The sequence below is a fragment of the Sphaeramia orbicularis genome, unplaced genomic scaffold (assembly GCF_902148855.1).
Source record: "Sphaeramia orbicularis unplaced genomic scaffold, fSphaOr1.1, whole genome shotgun sequence".
Taxonomy (NCBI): domain Eukaryota; kingdom Metazoa; phylum Chordata; class Actinopteri; order Kurtiformes; family Apogonidae; genus Sphaeramia; species Sphaeramia orbicularis.
Genome location: NW_021941470.1, coordinates 405,638 through 423,052, shown reverse-complemented (window position 1 = coordinate 423,052; position 17,415 = coordinate 405,638). Strand labels below are relative to the sequence as shown.

Here is a 17,415-nt window from a genome sequence, read left to right as displayed (position 1 = left end):
CTATAATGACTTATCTTTGTATTAAGTTCAAACACAACACAAATACAGGGAGACTCTTGTAAACTCTTGGGCCACATGCTGACATATGCTCAACTCATCATGCTTCATTTATTACAGCATTTGGGAAGCCTTAAGTTGATTTCATTATTAAATTTTATATTTTACCATGCGATAGCAGGGACCCTGTCATTCAAAACTATGCTGATACATTATTAATGATTAACATGACAAAAGCTACATAAAAAAGTCTAATAGTTGCTATGAGTGCAGTTAAACTCCTGACAGAACACAAACAGCCTTTAGGGCTTTAATGAGCACACACAGGATTTACAATGTTCCACCATGTTCACATAAGTCACTTCTGAATTTGACTCTCTGTCATCTTCACTTTAATTTTCAGATCCTAGGACTAGAAAGCTCACAGCAACATTAGTAGTTGTGAGTTGTAGAGTTCTTCATGTGACTTTAACACAAACACACACTATTACATTACATACCAACACAGTCTCACCCCAAACTGTCAGAAATCGACGCATATGGTCAGAGTCCCACAGCGGCACTATTTGACGCAGGGGTACACACCGCGGAGAGGCAAAGTTTTCTCGTGTGAGAAGCTCCAGAGAGAAAACACATGTGTCAAAGGTAAAGGCAGAAAACTCTTCTGAAACTGGACTAAACATCCCTGTGCTCTACATCTGATAACTACTACTAATGTTTCAGAAGAACATCAGAGCAGAGGAAACATTAGCGGCAGCTCTGCTAACTCAGATGACCTCCTGACATGTGTGTGAATTAGACTGCAGATAATATGGAGATGGAAACAGTCTGTGAGAGAAAAGCATGTGTGTTTGATTAAGAGAGAGCACCGAAAAAACTCTGTTCACTTGTTTTAGGGAAGCACGCTGAGGTGGAGTCTGATGAGCTTTTACCAGAACATTAGTTCATCAATCTGGCTCATTCAACACTCTGCACACTACGTATTAGTAATGGGGAAAATGTATGTAGAACACAGTCTCATCCCAAGTCAGTCCCAGTCTGTGTGTGTGAGCTTCCACGTCAACCAATCAGAGGGCAGAGAGAGAGGGAGAGAGAGAGAGAGACAGAGAGGGGGGGGGGGGGGGGGGGGGGGGGGCACGGCTGCATCTGAGCCGAGATAACCCAGTTTTACATTGATTTCTTAATATCGGCCCGTCGGACTAAAAAAAGGCCAATACCAATATACGTCAAATTTCCAAATATCGGCGCCGATAATCGGTCGACCTCTAGTCAAATGAGTGTCCATTTTTGTCAAAAAAAAAAAAAAAAAAACAGTTGTCCTAAAGTCACAGAAGTGTGTGTAAATAATGCTAATCCATTTGTGCACAGACTACTGATATTCTTTGACAGTGGAAGCTCTATTTTCATAAATATTGGGTTTGGAATAGCACGTGTATGTGAAAACTTTTGCTGGTGGACGGACGTGACATTACCCATGATGCTCTGGTCAGTACCAGTACTTTATTAGGAATAAACTCATAGACTTACTATTGCTAATTGTGCTCTTCTTCATAAATGTTGGTATTGTGGATCTAAAACAATCCCAGCTGACACAAAAACACTAAATGTGTCAGTGGACGGATGTGACATGGTTGTTGTGGATCCCATCATACTGATGCTCTGCAGCCATGTCAGCGTTTACACTAATGATCCCTGTGCAAAAACTAGGAGCACTATTATTTATCGGATAGTTTATCATCAGACTAAAGAGGAAAGAGCAATCTAAAATTGTTCTTTCTGTATAAAAATGCTTCTTATTGTAAAACTGCTGATGTAAACAGTGCTGTGTGCCATTCTTCATGTATGTATTGGTGGAACAGAAGCAGGATGGATCAGCACCATACTCCAGATTGAACCTGTACAAATAAAACATGTGATATGGAGGAGAGAATCTGGGAAGAAAAACTGGGGAATCCAAAAGAAGAGAAGATTTGTTTTTCAGCTCAATTCAGTTCAAATAGAACTTGTCCATTTGTGACATGAAAATATAGCATTAATTGTGCTGAAATGGTTCATTTTTGAGCTGAAAACATAGTTCATATGAGCATCAACATGTTGAACAGAACTGAAATCCTGTCCATTTGAACAACTGTCATTTACCAACACAAAGTTCCTTTGGATTCACTGAGACTGATTTAATATGAACACAGACACACAGAAGAGCTCTGAGCACATTTGAGCCGAAAAGCAGATGAACCCGTTGGCATGTGTGAAGACATGGGGGTATTGGGAGAATTCTAGGTGCATTAGTTTGAGTTTGTTCAGATAACTGCTGTTATGGGTTAAAGCCCAACAGATGATCCTGTTTACATGAACACTGGAATAATCGGATTACTGCACATACTGGATAATGAAAGGAGAATGGGTGTGAATGTGAACAGGCTCAAAGACACGACGGTGGGAAGAGGAGAAGGAGGAAGAGGAGGAAGAAGAAGAAGAGGAGAAAGAGGAGGAAGAGGAAGAAGAGGAGGAGGAGGAGGAGAGGGAAGAAGAGGAGGAGGAGGAGGAAGAGGAGGAGGAGGAGGAAGAGGAGGAGGAGCTAACTCTGACCACAAACAGCAGCTTCTGATGGGAAGGATTGGACTGCAGTGATCTGAAACACCACGGCTCCACCTTTAATTTAACACCTGTACAAATACTGACTGAAAAGTGTCCTGGTTTTGGGTTCCAGTGTTGTATGAGTGTGTGAATGTTGTGATTGTGTGAGTGTTTGTACCTGTTGAAGGAGCTCTGAGCATGTCTGAACACCTCCATCTGTCTGCTGTGTCCATCTGAGCCCAGCTCACACTGAACACTCAGACTGTCCACCGGCGCCACCTGTAGGACAAACACTGCATCAGCTGGCACACTGAAACACACAATGAAACTACATCAACTCACAGCAGAACACACACTAAAACTGTGTGGGATTTGGCATCAAAAATATGGACACTGCAGGATAAATGGACCAGTGGGAGGGACACCGGACAGTTAATGGACCAGTGGGAGGGACGCTGGACAGCTGGCAACCAAGATGGCGGCGCGCAGAGACCCAGCGGCTCAGTGCTCTCCCTTGCTGTGCATTGTTTGGCTGTGCGTGGTGTGTGTGAGGTAGTGTATAGTGCAAAAGTATCTGGTTGTGCCAACAAGTTTTACAGCTGACAGAAACTCCTAGACATAGGATTACAAGGCCAGGGGACTGTTTCGGCTGAGTTTCCCTGCTTCCATAACATCCCAGTGGACATTGTGAGACTGTCAGATTCTCCATGGATTACCATCCCCCTGGTGAGGTGGCGCAGGCGGTGAAGGGAAAGAAAGCAGAAGTGGGGCGGCAGAGCCGGGGCGCTAGCGAGGCTACAAAAGCGGCCGAACAGACTGCCGCTCCCTAGCATTTTTCTGGCTAACGTCAGATCCATCATGAACAAGATGGATGAGCTAGGACTGCAAGTTGCCACGAACAACTTGGTGAAAGACTGTTGCATCTTGCTCTTCATGGAGACCTGGCTCCATCCATCCATTCCAGACACAGCTATGGAGCTAGCAGGCCGCACAGCTCACTGGCAAGACAGGACGAGAGCCTCCGGTAAGAACAGAGGAGGGGGGTTGTGCATGTATATAAACCACAGCTGGTGCACGAACTCTAAGACTGTGAGTAGTCACTGCTCCCCTGACCTGGAGTATGTGGCTGGAAAGTGCTGATCCATGTATCTGCCCTGTGAATTCACTGCTGTCCAGATCACGGCTGTGTATATTCCACCTGATGCTAATGCTAACTCTGCTCTTGGACTGCTACATGACACCATTAGCATTCATCAAAGTGAATATCCTGAGGCTGTGCATATAATAGCGGGTGATTTGAACCATGCTGAGTTGAAGACTGTGCTCCTTAAATTCCAACAGCATGTGAGGTGTGCTACCAGAGGAGGCACCACACTGGACAGGGTCTACTGGAACATCCAAATGGGCTTCAGGGCTAAGCAGCTACCAGATCTGGGCCAGTCAGACCATATGTCCCTGCTCATTATACCAGCTTGCACCCCCCTCAGGAAGAGAACCCCAGTCACATTCAAAACAGTTCAAACCTGGCCTGATAATGCCTCCCAACAACTACAGGACTGTTTTGAATCAACCAGCTGGGACGTTTTCTACCACCACGACCTGGAGCAGCACACCACAGCTGTTCTGGGATATATCAGGTTCTGCACAGACCTTGTCACCATGGAGAAGCACATCCGGGTTTATCCTAACACCAAGCCATGGATGACTAAAGGGGTACAGAACCTTCTCCAAGAGAGGAACACTGCCTTCAGGTCTGGAGATAGGGCACTGTACAGTGCTGCCAGAGCCAACCTCAAGAAAGGCATCGCAGAGGCCAAGGCAGCGTATGAAAGGAGGATCGAGGACTGCTTTCAGAGCAACGATTCCAGGCGTCAAGTGCATCATCAACTACAGACCCAGTGGCCTGAACACGGATCCTGAGGGTGCCTCACTGGCAGAGGAGCTCAACACCTTCTTCGCCCGTTTCGAGGTGCAGCCGCCAGTGGGGACAGATGACCTACAACCACCGGCCCACAGCAGCCACATCCTGACACTGGAGGAGCAGCAGGTGAGCAGCAGGTTTGACCCCCACCAGTTTGCTTACCGAGCTAATAGGTCCACAGAGGATGCTGTGGTGACAGCGCTTCACTCTGCTCTGTCACATCTGGAGCAGAAAAGTAGCTACGCCTGGCTACTCTTTGTGGACTTTAGCTCCGCTTTGAACACCATCCTCCCCAGCAGACTGGGAACTAAAATGTCAGACCTGGGAGACCTGTCTCACTCCACCTGCCTCTGGATTCTGGATTTCCTGACTGACTGCACCCAGAGGGTGAAAGTAGGCCCCCACCTTTCCACAGCCATCAGTCTCAGCACTGGCTCCCCCCAGGGCTGTGTGCTGAGTCCACTGCTGTTCACCCTCTACACCAGGGGTCGGGAACCTATGGCTCGCGAGCCAGATGTGGCTCTTTGGATGATTGCATCTGGCTCGCAGATAAGTCTTAGCTGACATTTCTTAACATGATAATCAATAAATAATTCCGCTTTGATCCATACGTCCATTTTCTACTGCACCTGTTGCAGATGGCTGGAGCCAATCCCAGCTGTATTTCGGGGTACGGGAGGGTCCGACTTCCAAACTCTTATTTTTATTGGATAATGCGGCTGCCTACACGAGTTGCTGTGAGGTCAAGAAGTCAACTTCCCTCCTTCTAATGAAATAGTCAGCTAGCTAATTTATGCAGCGGGCCCTTGACTAAGAAGATGGCTAAAAAAAAAAAAAGATGACGAGTACCATACATTTCAGCAGGAATGGATAGAGGAATTTGCCTTTGTGGAGAGAGCAGGTTGTGCGGTGTGTCTAATATGCACTGATAAAATTTCTTTGATGACACGGTCAAATATAAAGCGACACTTCGAGACACGCTATGCTACATTTGCTTTGAAATATCCGGTGGGGGACAGCAGACAGAAAGCATGCCAAGAGCTACTATGCCGAGTGCAAGCTAGTCAGCAGCAACTCCGTGTATGGACCCAACAAGGTGACTGGAATTCAGCTAGCTTTGCTGGTTCTTTAGCAATAGTGAGGAACGGAAAGCCATTCACAGATGGCGAGTATGCTAAAACATTCATGCTTGATGTGGCCAGTGAACTTTTTGATGACTTTTCGGATAAAGATAATAAAGCGAATAAAAGACATGCCTCTGTCAGCAAGAACTGTTCATGATCGTACCATCATGATGGCAAAACAAGTGGAGGATACGCAAGTGAAGGATATAAATGCAGCGCCTTACTTTTCCCTTGCTTTGGATGAGTCAACAGACATAAGCCATTTATCCCAGTTCAGTGTGATTGCTAGGTATGCTGCAGGTGACACACTGTGTGAGGAGAGTCTGGCTGTTTTGCCAATGAAAGGGTCAATAAGAGGGGAGCATTTATTCAAGTCTTTCATTGAGTTCGCTAAAGAAAAAAATCTACTGATGGATAAACGTATTGTGGTGTGCACTGATGGTGCTCCATGTATGGTGGGGAAAAACAGAGGATTTGTAGCGCTTCTTCGTGAGCATGAAAATAGACCCATATTGAGTTTTCATTGCATTCTACATCAGGAGGCGCTTTGTGCTAAAATGTGCGGTGAGCAGCTTGGTGAGGTGATGTCGCTGGTCATTTGGGTGGTCAACTTTATTGTTGCCCGAGCTTTAAATGATCGGCAGTTTAAAATACTGCTGGATGTAGTTGGGAATAATTATCCCGGTCTGCTTTTGCACAGCAATGTGCGTTGGCTATCAAGAGGGAAGGTGCTCAGCCGTTTTGCGGCTTGCCTGAGTGAAATCCGGACTTTTCTTGAAATGAAAAACGTCGAGCATCCTGAGCTAACTGACACTGAGTGGCTCCTGAAGTTTTACTATCTAGTGGACATGACTGAACATCTGAACCAGCGCAATATGAAAATGTAAGGCATTGGAAATAGTCTTATCCCTTCAACAAGCAGTGTTTGGATTTGAAAACAAGCTGGAACTCTTTATCGTGGATATTGAAACAGGTCGTTTACTACACTTTGAAAAACTGAGAGAATTTAAAGATGCGTGCACAGCAAGTGACCCTGCTCAACATTTTGATCTCCAGCAGCTAGCTGGTTTCATGTCTGACCTCCTGCAGTCGTTCAAAGCACGCTCTGGAGAATTTCGTGAGCACACTCGTCTTTTTAAGTTCATCACTCATCCACACGAGTGTGCAGTGGACAAAGTCGACCTGAGTTACATCCCTGGTGTCTCTATCAGAGATTTTGAGGTAGAAGTTGCTGACCTGAAGGCCTCAGACATGTGGGTGAATAAGTTCAAGTCACTGAATGAAGATTTGTAAAGACTTGCACGACAGCAAGCAGAGCTGGTAAGCAAACACAAGTGGACAGAAATGAAAAAGCTTCAACCCGCAGACGAGCTGATTGTCAAAACTTGGAACGCGCTTCCTGTCACATACCACACACTGCAGCGTGTGAGTATTGCCGTATTGACCATGTTTGGCTCTACATATGCATGTGAGCAGTCATTCTCACATCTAAATAGCATCAAAACCAACCTACGATCACGTTTAACAGATGAAAGCCTCAACGCCTGCATGAAGCTTAACCTCACCACGTACCAACCAGACTACAAAGCCATCAGCAAAACCATGCAGCACCAGAAGTCGCATTAATGGTAAGAAGTATTTTATTTATTATTTTATTTATTATTGGTCAACTCCAGTATAACAACGTTATTAAAAAGAATAAATTAAGAGACTTATTATACTCTAAAACTGTTGGTATTACTTGAAAATTCATACATTTAGTTGTATTCAGTGTTAAAAAATTTTATATGGCTCTCACAGAAATATATTTTAAAACATGTGGCTTTCATGGCTCTCTCAGCCAAAAAGGTTCCCGACCCCTGCTCTACACTCAGGACTGTGCCCCCCTTCACCACAGTAACAGCAGAATAAAATTTGCGGACGACATCACTGTGGTGGGGCTCATCTCTGGGGGGGATGAGACTGCATACAGAGACGAGGTGGAGCGACTGTCTGTGTGGTGTCAACAGAACCTCATCAATACAACCAAAACAAAGGAGATCGTGGTGGACTACAGAAAGAAAAGACAGACATTTGGCCACTGTTCATCTGTGTGGACTTGGTGGACAGTCTGTGATGTTGGCTTCCTGGGGGTGTGCATCAAGGACGACCTGAGCTGGAGCACAAACACAGCCGTCACTGTGAAGAAGGCTCAGCAGAGACTGCACTTCCTGAGGGTCCTCAGGAGGAACAACCTGCTGCACAGACTGCTGGGAAGCTTCTACCGCTGCTCTGTTCAGAGCATCTTGTCATACTGTCCACGTGTTTGGTTTGCCAGCGGCACAACAGCAGACAAGAAAGCTCTCCAGAGGGTCGTCACCACAGCCCAGAAAACCATGGGCTGTCCTCTGCCTTCCCTCACTGAACTGCACAGCTGTTGTTGCCTCGAGAAGGCACAGAAAATAATCAGAGACCCCTCTCACCCTGGTCATCACCTGTTTGAACTGCTGCCATTAGGCAGGCGGTACAGAGTGCTAAAAACAAAAATAAACAGACACAGGAGCAGTTTTTATGCTAATGCTATTTGTGTACTGAATTCAGTACACAAATAATTTTAGTCTTATTTTAATCTGACAGTTTTTTATAATGTTCTTATACTTGTTGGTTCAGTTGGTGTGTGTTGTTTTTATATTATTTATTTATTTTTTAAAATGCACTTTAAAAGGTTTGCACTTCAATTTCGTTGTCTGTATTGGGACAATGACGATAAAGACTATTCTATCTATTCTTCTATTCTAATGGACCAGTGGGAGGGACACTGGATAGTTAATGGACCAGTGGGAGGGGGGACACCTGGGCTTCCTGATACCTGGTACAGAGTGGTGGACTGGGATGCCGTCAGAACCTGGAAGTCCACATGGGCCGGTCCAGATCCTCGACACTGGAAGAACTGGGGGGTTCTGTGGGTGCAGGCCAACAGAACCAGGAGGAAGCAGCCGCTGTCCGACAGAACCCTGAAGGCATCAACATGTCTGAGTTATGCTGCGTTTCCACTAGCTAGTATCAGCTCGAATCGACGCAACTCTGCCTTTTTGCGTTTCCATTACAAAAAAAGGTCCTGGAATCTGGTACTAGTTTTTTGGAATCTGGTACCTGGTACTAGTTTTATGGGATCTGGTACCTGGTACTATTTTTTTGGGATCTGGTACCTGGTACTAGTTTTTTGGGATCTGGTACCTGGTGCTAGTTTCTTGGAATCTGGTATCTGGTACTAGTTTATTGGGATCTGGTACCTGGTACTAGTTTTTTGGAATCTGGTACCTGGTACCAGTTTTTTGGAATCTGGTACCTGGTACTAGTTTTTTGGAATCTGGTACCTGGTACTAGTTTTTTGGAATCTGGTACCTGGTACTAGTTTTTTGGAATCTGGTACCTGGTACTAGTTTTTTGGTACCTCCTCCGCTGAGGTTCCAGGACTGGGGACCAGATACTAAAGGTGACACTGTGTAAACACTGCAGACCACTGATTGGTCAGAGTGGTGTGTGTGCCCCGCCCTTTTCCAGTAAATCTGTCAGTAGGTGAATCCACATGATGACAGTCTGTAAAACTACACCATGGTTTGTCCAGGAGGTTCAGACGCAAACATTCAGCAGGAGTTTGACCAGACAACAGGCAACCAGTGAGTTTATCAGCAACTGTGAGCAGAGCACACAGAAGGAACGCACCGCATCGCTATGACGACCAGGGACTGGAAAGAGGGGAGGATCTGGAATGGAAACGGCCTGGAATAGGACCTGGTACCAGAGTGGAACCAGTCTGGAGTAGGACCTGGGACCAGAGTGGAAACGGTCTGGAATAGGACCTGGGACCAGAGTTGAGTCGAGTCAAGCCGAGCCGGTTCCATGTAGTGGAAATGTGGCATAAGTAACCCTGATCACCTGGACACGGTCGACCTTTGACCTCTGCCTGTCACTCACCTGTCCTGGAGGATGCTGCTGAACAAGAACCTGAGACACCAGGACCAGACCTGAGGACTGTGGACATGAGTGACCCCACTGATCCAGCTGTGACATGACAAGACAAGGACAAAGAACAGGTGAGAAGGATTCAAACACAACTCCTTCTTGTCAGATCTGTCTCCATCTTCCTGCAGACATTTTCAGCTCTTCCTTTGACTGCTTTGGACTGGATCTGTTTGCAGTCCTGCAGGTGCATTGTAGGTACTTACAGTCCAACCAGTGGCAGGGTGCAGGCTTTGGGGTCGGACTCCAGCAGCAGCAGCAGCTTTCTGTTCTGATCCATGGTCACAAACCTAACACACACACACACCATACCATACCAACTTTATTTATAATGCACTTTAAGAACTTTATAGCTGGCCAAAGTGCTATACACCAAACATAAAACAAGAGATTAAATAAGTAAATAAGTAAAAACTGTGATAACACAGGATGGAAAGCGGGTTAAGAATAACAAAATACAACCATCATAAAAAAAAATAAAATAAAAAATTAAAATCTGATAAATACAGCATAATCTATCTATCTACCTATCTATCTACACACACACACACACACATATATATATATACACACACACACACACACACATATATATATATATATATATATATATATATATATATATATATATATATATATATATATATATATATATATATATATTTGTGGTGTGTGTGTGTGATTTAAATCCAGGCACAGACTGAGCCTGTCTAACGTCTAAGGCAGTGGTTCTTAACCTGGGTTCGATGGAACCCTAGGGGTTCGGTGAGTCAGGCTCAGGGGTTCGGCGGAGGTCAAGACACACACTCGACTCATTAGTCGGGTGTGTGTGTCGGGCTAGGTCCGTGTATGTAAACAAACGGCTTCGGAGACTCTTTCTCTGATTGACATCCAATATATGCGGTGTATTGTTGTTGCTTACAGCACTACAACACATCCGGAAGTGTTTATAATCTCTTCCACTCCTCTGACGATGAATTATTTGAGTATTTTCCACATCGTTGTTATGACTTTGGCTACTTCCTGTTAACCACGGAGGCAGCCATGTTTGTTTACATTTTTCGGTCACCGCACTGGTCAGTTGATGTGACGACCGACGCACCGTGGCGGATGGAGAAATCGTATTACGCTAAAGCCGTCAGTCACACTGATTTGCAGAAAATGTTCATTATTATTGTAGCCTGATGGAAATTAGGTGATGGGTGTGTGTTAAAATGTTAAAAATGATAAATAGCATAAATACAACAAGTTCATTATTGGAATACATAAGGTTAAAAATTAAAACCATTTCAGTGTGGTAGTATTAAAAAAGGTCATGTCTTTGTGAAAAGGTATGGAATTTGTTGTGAGTTCATGCACTGTATTGGTTTTGTTCTTTGAACACAGTGATGTTTATGCACGGTTCATTTTGTGCACCAGTAAAACATATACCTGTGTCTGGAATTTGAAAAAAATCATATTTTATTTTTTAATAAAGAAGGGTTCGGTGAATGCTCATATGAAACTGGTGGGGTTCAGTACCGCCAACAAGGTTAAGAACCACTGGTCTAAGGGAAGTGGTTCCATAGCTTTGGGGCAGAAATAGAAAAGGCCCCACAGGTCCACACCAAGCTCCTTTTTTGTTTTTGGAACCAGAAGCTACAGCTGATCTGACCTGAGAGAGCAAGGGGGGCCGTAGGGGTGGATCAGGTCAGACAGGTAGGAGGGGCCAAGGATATTCAAACACTTAAAAGCAAATATAAGAATTTTAAAATCAACTCTAAAATGCACTGGTAAGCAATGGAGTAAAGCTCAAACTGGTGAGATCTGTTCATGTTTGTGTGTTCCTGTTGAAAGCCCAGCTGCAGCATTTTGGACCAGCTGCAGTCGGGAAAGTACATTTTCACTGAACCTGCATAAAGTGCATTACAATAGCTAAGTCTAGCAGTTACAAAAGCATGGATCATAGTTTCTAACAGATCCCTGGGCAGAACTGATTTGACTTTTGGAAGCTGTCTTAAGTGACAGAAACTAGACTGGACCACACCACTAATTTGTCGGTTAAGTTTAGGATTGGGGTCCATTTTAACACCCAAATTTGACATGACCGGCTTCACCAAATGTGATAAGGAACCTAGGTCAACAGGAGTGGTGGGATTAGAAACACTGGGGCCAAAAACCATAAACCACACACACACACACACACACACACAGTCAAAGGTCAACAGTTCACCTCACACCAACAGGTGTGGTGTCCAGCTCACTCACCCTCTCTGTCGTCCTCCGCTGTGTGGCGGTGGTCGGACGGCGTTGGTGAGGCTCCGCAGCAGCGCCGTGGGGATGACAGGGACGGCTCTGATGGGCTGGACGTCCACGGTGACGGACGGACAGACGGCCAACCAGCTGAGACTGAAGGACGCAGCATCAGAAGACTGAGAATGGACCACATGACCTTTGACCTTTAACAGATGACACAGGTCCAGAGGAGGTCTGCCACTGATGGACTGATGTAAGACCTGAGAGAGAGAGAGAGAGAGAGCGAGAGAGAGCGAGAGAGACAGAGAGAGAGAGAGAGACAGAGACAGAGAGGACAGAGAGAGGAGAGAGAGAGACAGTCAGACAGACAGGTACCAGTGTGTCAATGTGTGTTATGGACCAAACACAGGACAGTTAAAAAAAAGCAGCTGGTAGTGACAACCATTGGTTGCAGTGACAACAAGGAGGCTTGACCTTCGGATGGTTCAGCTCAGAAGGTCTGAAGACTCATCTGAAAGTTCCATGTTTAAGATGTGGTTGATTTGAATTCAACTCCCACAGTTTCAATCAGACTGACATGAAAGTTTGGAGGATCCAGATGCAGTTCAGTCATATGTGTGCACCAGCACACACACACCAACTCCATCCAACACAAGCACAGGTCTGACTAATGAGCACAGCTTTAACTGAAGACAACTGACTGAACAGAACATGAGGATAGGACAGGCTGACAGGAAGACTGGACCTGTATGAACATGGAGGTTCATATGTCAGCGATGGGAAAGGATCAACACCAACACATTTACAAAAACTAGACTGATGATCAATGTTCAGAATTGTGAATGTATAAGGAACTCTAAACCAACACGGTGGAAGTGCTGCTGGCTGTAATGGGGATGATGCACAGGGGCTCTTTGGACATCTGTGGGGGCTCGTACTATGTGGAGTCAAGAAAAACCCACATTAACATGAAAGATTTCCAAAATATTCCAAGGCACACTGTAGGATTTGTGTAAAAATAAAATGCCTTAAGGGTGGACTCCTGCTGACCAGGTCATTTTTACACAGATAACAGACTAGGAAAAGGCTCCGAGCACAGAGGGAGCCGTACAAGCCTTCGAACATCTGCCTCTGCTACAGGGACCACCAACACACTGACTGGAGTCAGCAAAACCTGTATGGACCCAAGGGTCTAAGAACAGTCCAGTCAGCCCAGAACCAAAGCCCGGCCCAGCAGGTGTTCAGAACCAAAGCCCGGCCCAGCAGGTGTTCATCATACCTTAAACGTCTGGTGGAAGTCAGCCTCTGATTGGATGACAGGGTCCGAAGGTGCATCTGTGGAAAACACACATGGAACCAGAACGTCTCCAGGAAGCACAGTGGAGGGAACCCTTCCACAGGAACCACCCTGATCCCGACCTGGGTCGAACCGGTCCAGAGTCAGCGTCACGCCCTCCTCATCTGGACCAGAGAAAAGGATTTAATGTCACATGATGGAGGCTCCGCCCACATTTACCAGGTCACACTGATGTCTACTCTAAACCAGGGGGGTCCAGTCCTGGTCCTGGAGGGCCAATGTCCTGCATGTTTCAGATGATTCCTCTTCCAGTCCACCTGACGGTGGTTCTCAGTCTTCTGCAGACGTGGATCATACGCTGATCAGTTGGATCAGGAGTGATGGAAGAGGAAACATCTGAAACATGCAGGACAGTAGATCTGGAGGACCAGGGTCGGACCAGGGTCGGACCAGGGTCGGACCAGGGCTGGACCAGGGCTGGACCAGGATCGGATAGCCCTGTTTGTTTTTTCTGTGTGCGTTTTCTATAAACTGTGTCTTCTATTGGTTTGTGTTGAAATGACATCAGCTCTGATTACGGCTGACATTCTTCCAAACACAGAGCAGTGACCTCAGAGCAGTGACCTCAGAGCAGTGACCTCAGAGGACGTGTGTTGGATGGGAACAGCAGCAGACGACCACAGTGACCTGTGACCTGTATCCACTGACCTGTGTCCACAGACAGAGAGCCCAGGAAGAAGCAGTGGAGGCGGGGCTTGTTGCTGTAGCGGGCGTGTCGCTGTGCCAGACGCAGGGCTTTGTCCAACAGCTTCAGCCGAGGCTTCCTGCATGCACACACACACACGTGCACACAGAGACACACACACACACACACACACACACACACACACACACACACGCACACACAAATGCACACAGAGACAGACACACACACACACACACACACACACAGACACACACACAGACGTTTGTCAAAAGAGGAGCAGGTGACAGGAAACGGAAACGCCACATTGATCAGCTGACTGATCAGCTGACTGATCAGCTGTTTGCAGAGTGTTCTTGAATATTCCAAAGTGAAATGACACAGGAGAACAAATTATAACGGTTTCATCTGTGAAAAACTAAACCTTCAGACCATTTAGGATGGAAAACAGCACCAGCATCATCTACTTCCTGGGTGTTAAAGGTGCTGTAGACTTTCGTGACCAGTTTTTCCTCAGATCTGTCCATCCTCAGTCATATCCTCAGGATCATTCGTCTGTTCATCTGTCTGTCATTCCTCACCTGAATCTCTTGCATTACAGTGAACAGTTTCTTAGTTCCATCCACCAGAAACAAACCATGTGTTTACAAACAGAGCCAGGAGGTCACTCGGGCATCTCTGGAATTTTGCTACGACATGCATTGAGGGAAGCGAAGGCTCGCACCGCCACCTGACAGCAGCAGCTGAAACAGACACGATCAGAAACGGCAGGAACTCCCTTCCTTCTGTGCATATTCCTCCAGCTGTTTCCATGTGTTTGTTTCATCCATATAATACCATGTGGTCGCGCTGTTGCTGTCAGGTGGCTGCGTGAACCTCCGTTTCCCACAATGCATCTCGCGACAAAATTCTGAAGGTGCCTGACTTACCTCCCGGGTCAGTTTGTAAACACACGGTTTGTTTCTGGTGGATGGAACTACCAGGATCATGATACAATATATCATGATATATCATGATACTGTTAAAAAGGCAATTTTTTTGTTTGTTTCTTTTTCTTTAAATGATTTCTTTGAAAAATTGAATTCCAGCAGAAATCTGCGCAAATACTAAACACATTTTTATTTGATCCCAACAGGATCTAAGGTTCTATCACCAAATGTTCAAACTGTGTTCAAATTGAAATTCTGTTTTACAGACATTCCAGTTTCAGATCCTGTTCAAATGTTCAGATTCTATTAGTTCACAACTAACATCAGAACAGGATTTGAGTTCAATCCAACAAAGGAACCAACAGTATTGAATAAAAGAGTGTGAAATAAGAATAAATAAAACATAAAAAAAAAACATAAATGAACTTCAACAATATCTGCATTTGAATAAATACCTAATAATATCGATACAGTACTTTTTAATATTGATACAGTATTGTGAAATGAAATATCGCGATATATTGCAGAACCGATCTTTTCTTACACCCCTAAATGCAAGAGATTCAGCTGAGTAATGACAGACAGACGAATGGATGAATGAGACTGAGGATAGGACTGAGGATGGACAGATTAGATGAAAAATTGGTGACAAAAGTGTCCAGCACCTGTAAACATACGGCCTGTGGGATAAAACCGGCCCACCAAAGGGTCCGATCAGCCTGTGGGAGAAATGTGTGAAACGCAAAAATTACACTGAAGATATTAATGAAGATGTGGAAGTGGTTTTAGTTCCAGAACCACATACAGACTGATTCTGACCTGAAGTGAAACAACAGCATCAGAACATCTGAAGAATAAGGACAACTACACATTCAGTTCAGGTTTAGAGTGGAACACATCTACTGACGTTATGAAGACATTTACAGACTGTGGAGTGGTCAGGATTTAGAGGTTCTGCTGTTAGTGTTCTGCTGATTCTGCTGTGTTCTACTGGTTCTGCTGGTTCTACTGTGGTATTCATCAGAACTGTGTGTGTATCCTAGCCGGTACCATCCAGTTCTGACGACAGGACAGACCCCAGTACCAACACTAGTACTGATCCAGTGTAAACATGGAACACATTTCATGTTCAACTACAGCTGCATCAGTGTGGTGTAGAAGAACACAAACCAGTCCAGTTGGATTTATCTACAACCAAATCCTCCAAAAGACACAGAACTTTACTGTAAACCATGTTTGACATAAACCTGACAGCGTATAAAATAAACCCTGTGACTCAGGTGTAGGTGTGTGTGTGTACCTGTGAGCACAGAGGTGGAGGCGGAGCTTGGGTCCCGTCGGGCTGCCATCCCACAGAGCACATCTGGATTTAGGGAACGTCAGAGTAGGAGAGTTTGGAAAGTTCCTGAAACAGAACCAACATACAGGACGTTTAGAACCAACACACAGGACGTTTAGAACAGTGAAGGCAGATGGGTTCTGTCATCTGTGTTCTGAACATCGGCTAAAATTTCCTTAGGGCAGGGCTGTCAAACTCATGATAGTTCAGTTCCACATTCAGGCTAATATGATCTAAAGTGGGCCGGACCAGTAAAATAACACAAATAATAGGATAAGAACTTATAAATAATGTCAACTCCAAAGTTTTCTGTATGTTTTTGAGTGAAAAAAGTCAAATTCTGTAATGAAAATGTTTACATCTACGAACTGTACTTGAACATAACATGAACAAATATGAACAACCTGAAAATTCTTACAAAAAAAGTGCAATTTTAACAATATTACACCTTAGTTTATCATTTATACAGGGTGGGGAAGCAAAATTTACAATATTTTGAGGCAGGGACTGAAAGACAGTGTATGACCAATTAGTTTATTGAAAGTCATGAGAATTTATTTGCCACAAGAAAATATCCATAATAGAAAATGTTTTTATTCTATGTGTCCTCCCTCTTTCTCAATAACTGCCTTCACACGCTTCCTGAAACTTGTGCAAGTGTTCCTCAAATATTGGGGTGACAACTTCTCCCATTCTTCTTTAATAGTATCTTCCAGACTTTCTGGTAATAGTTTTGCTCATAGTCATTCTCTTCTTTCCATTATAAACAGTCTTTATGGACACTCCAACTATTTTTGAAATCTCCTTTGGTGTGACGAGTGCATTCAGCAAATCACACACTCTTTGACGTTTGCTTTCCTGATTACTCATATGGGCAAAAGTTTCTGAAAAGGTATGGATAATAGTGTTAGGTATGATTATGACATCAGTATATGTTTGGTTTCAAAACAATAGACGAAGTGCCTGCTGAGAAAAAACAACTAAATGTTCAGTGTAAATTTTGCTTCCCCACCCTGTACATGTGCATCACAACTTACAGATCACAGTGGATCTACAAATACACAAAACATTTAGTAACAGGCAGAATATTATTAAAATTCCACATTTCAGACATTTTTGTAAAAGGCCAGTCTGTAAATGTAACCATTTTTGTGTAATTTTCTTTTTTTTTTTTTTTTTACACTAAAACAAAGAGGAATATTTGCAGTTTTCATTATTTATAGGTTATTATGATAGTGTTTTACTGTTCTGATCCACTTTAGACTGAATTGACCTAAAATGATTTTAACAC

At 44.5% G+C, this 17,415-nt stretch overlaps 1 protein-coding gene across 1 annotated transcript in view; it reads right to left on the bottom strand.

The window, feature by feature from the left end:
- Positions 1–17,415, bottom strand: part of stil (STIL centriolar assembly protein) — a 34,430-nt gene that overhangs the window by 15,213 nt on the left and 1,802 nt on the right. The window contains exons 2-9 of the mRNA XM_030129577.1: positions 16,086–16,190; positions 13,862–13,977; positions 13,136–13,317; positions 11,869–12,116; positions 9,828–9,911; positions 9,577–9,663; positions 8,468–8,612; positions 2,753–2,853 (exon numbers count right to left, since the gene is read on the bottom strand). Coding sequence (XP_029985437.1) covers positions 2,753–2,853; positions 8,468–8,612; positions 9,577–9,663; positions 9,828–9,911; positions 11,869–12,116; positions 13,136–13,317; positions 13,862–13,977; positions 16,086–16,190 — 1,068 coding nt within the window. The remainder of the gene's footprint in view (positions 1–2,752; positions 2,854–8,467; positions 8,613–9,576; positions 9,664–9,827; positions 9,912–11,868; positions 12,117–13,135; positions 13,318–13,861; positions 13,978–16,085; positions 16,191–17,415) is intronic.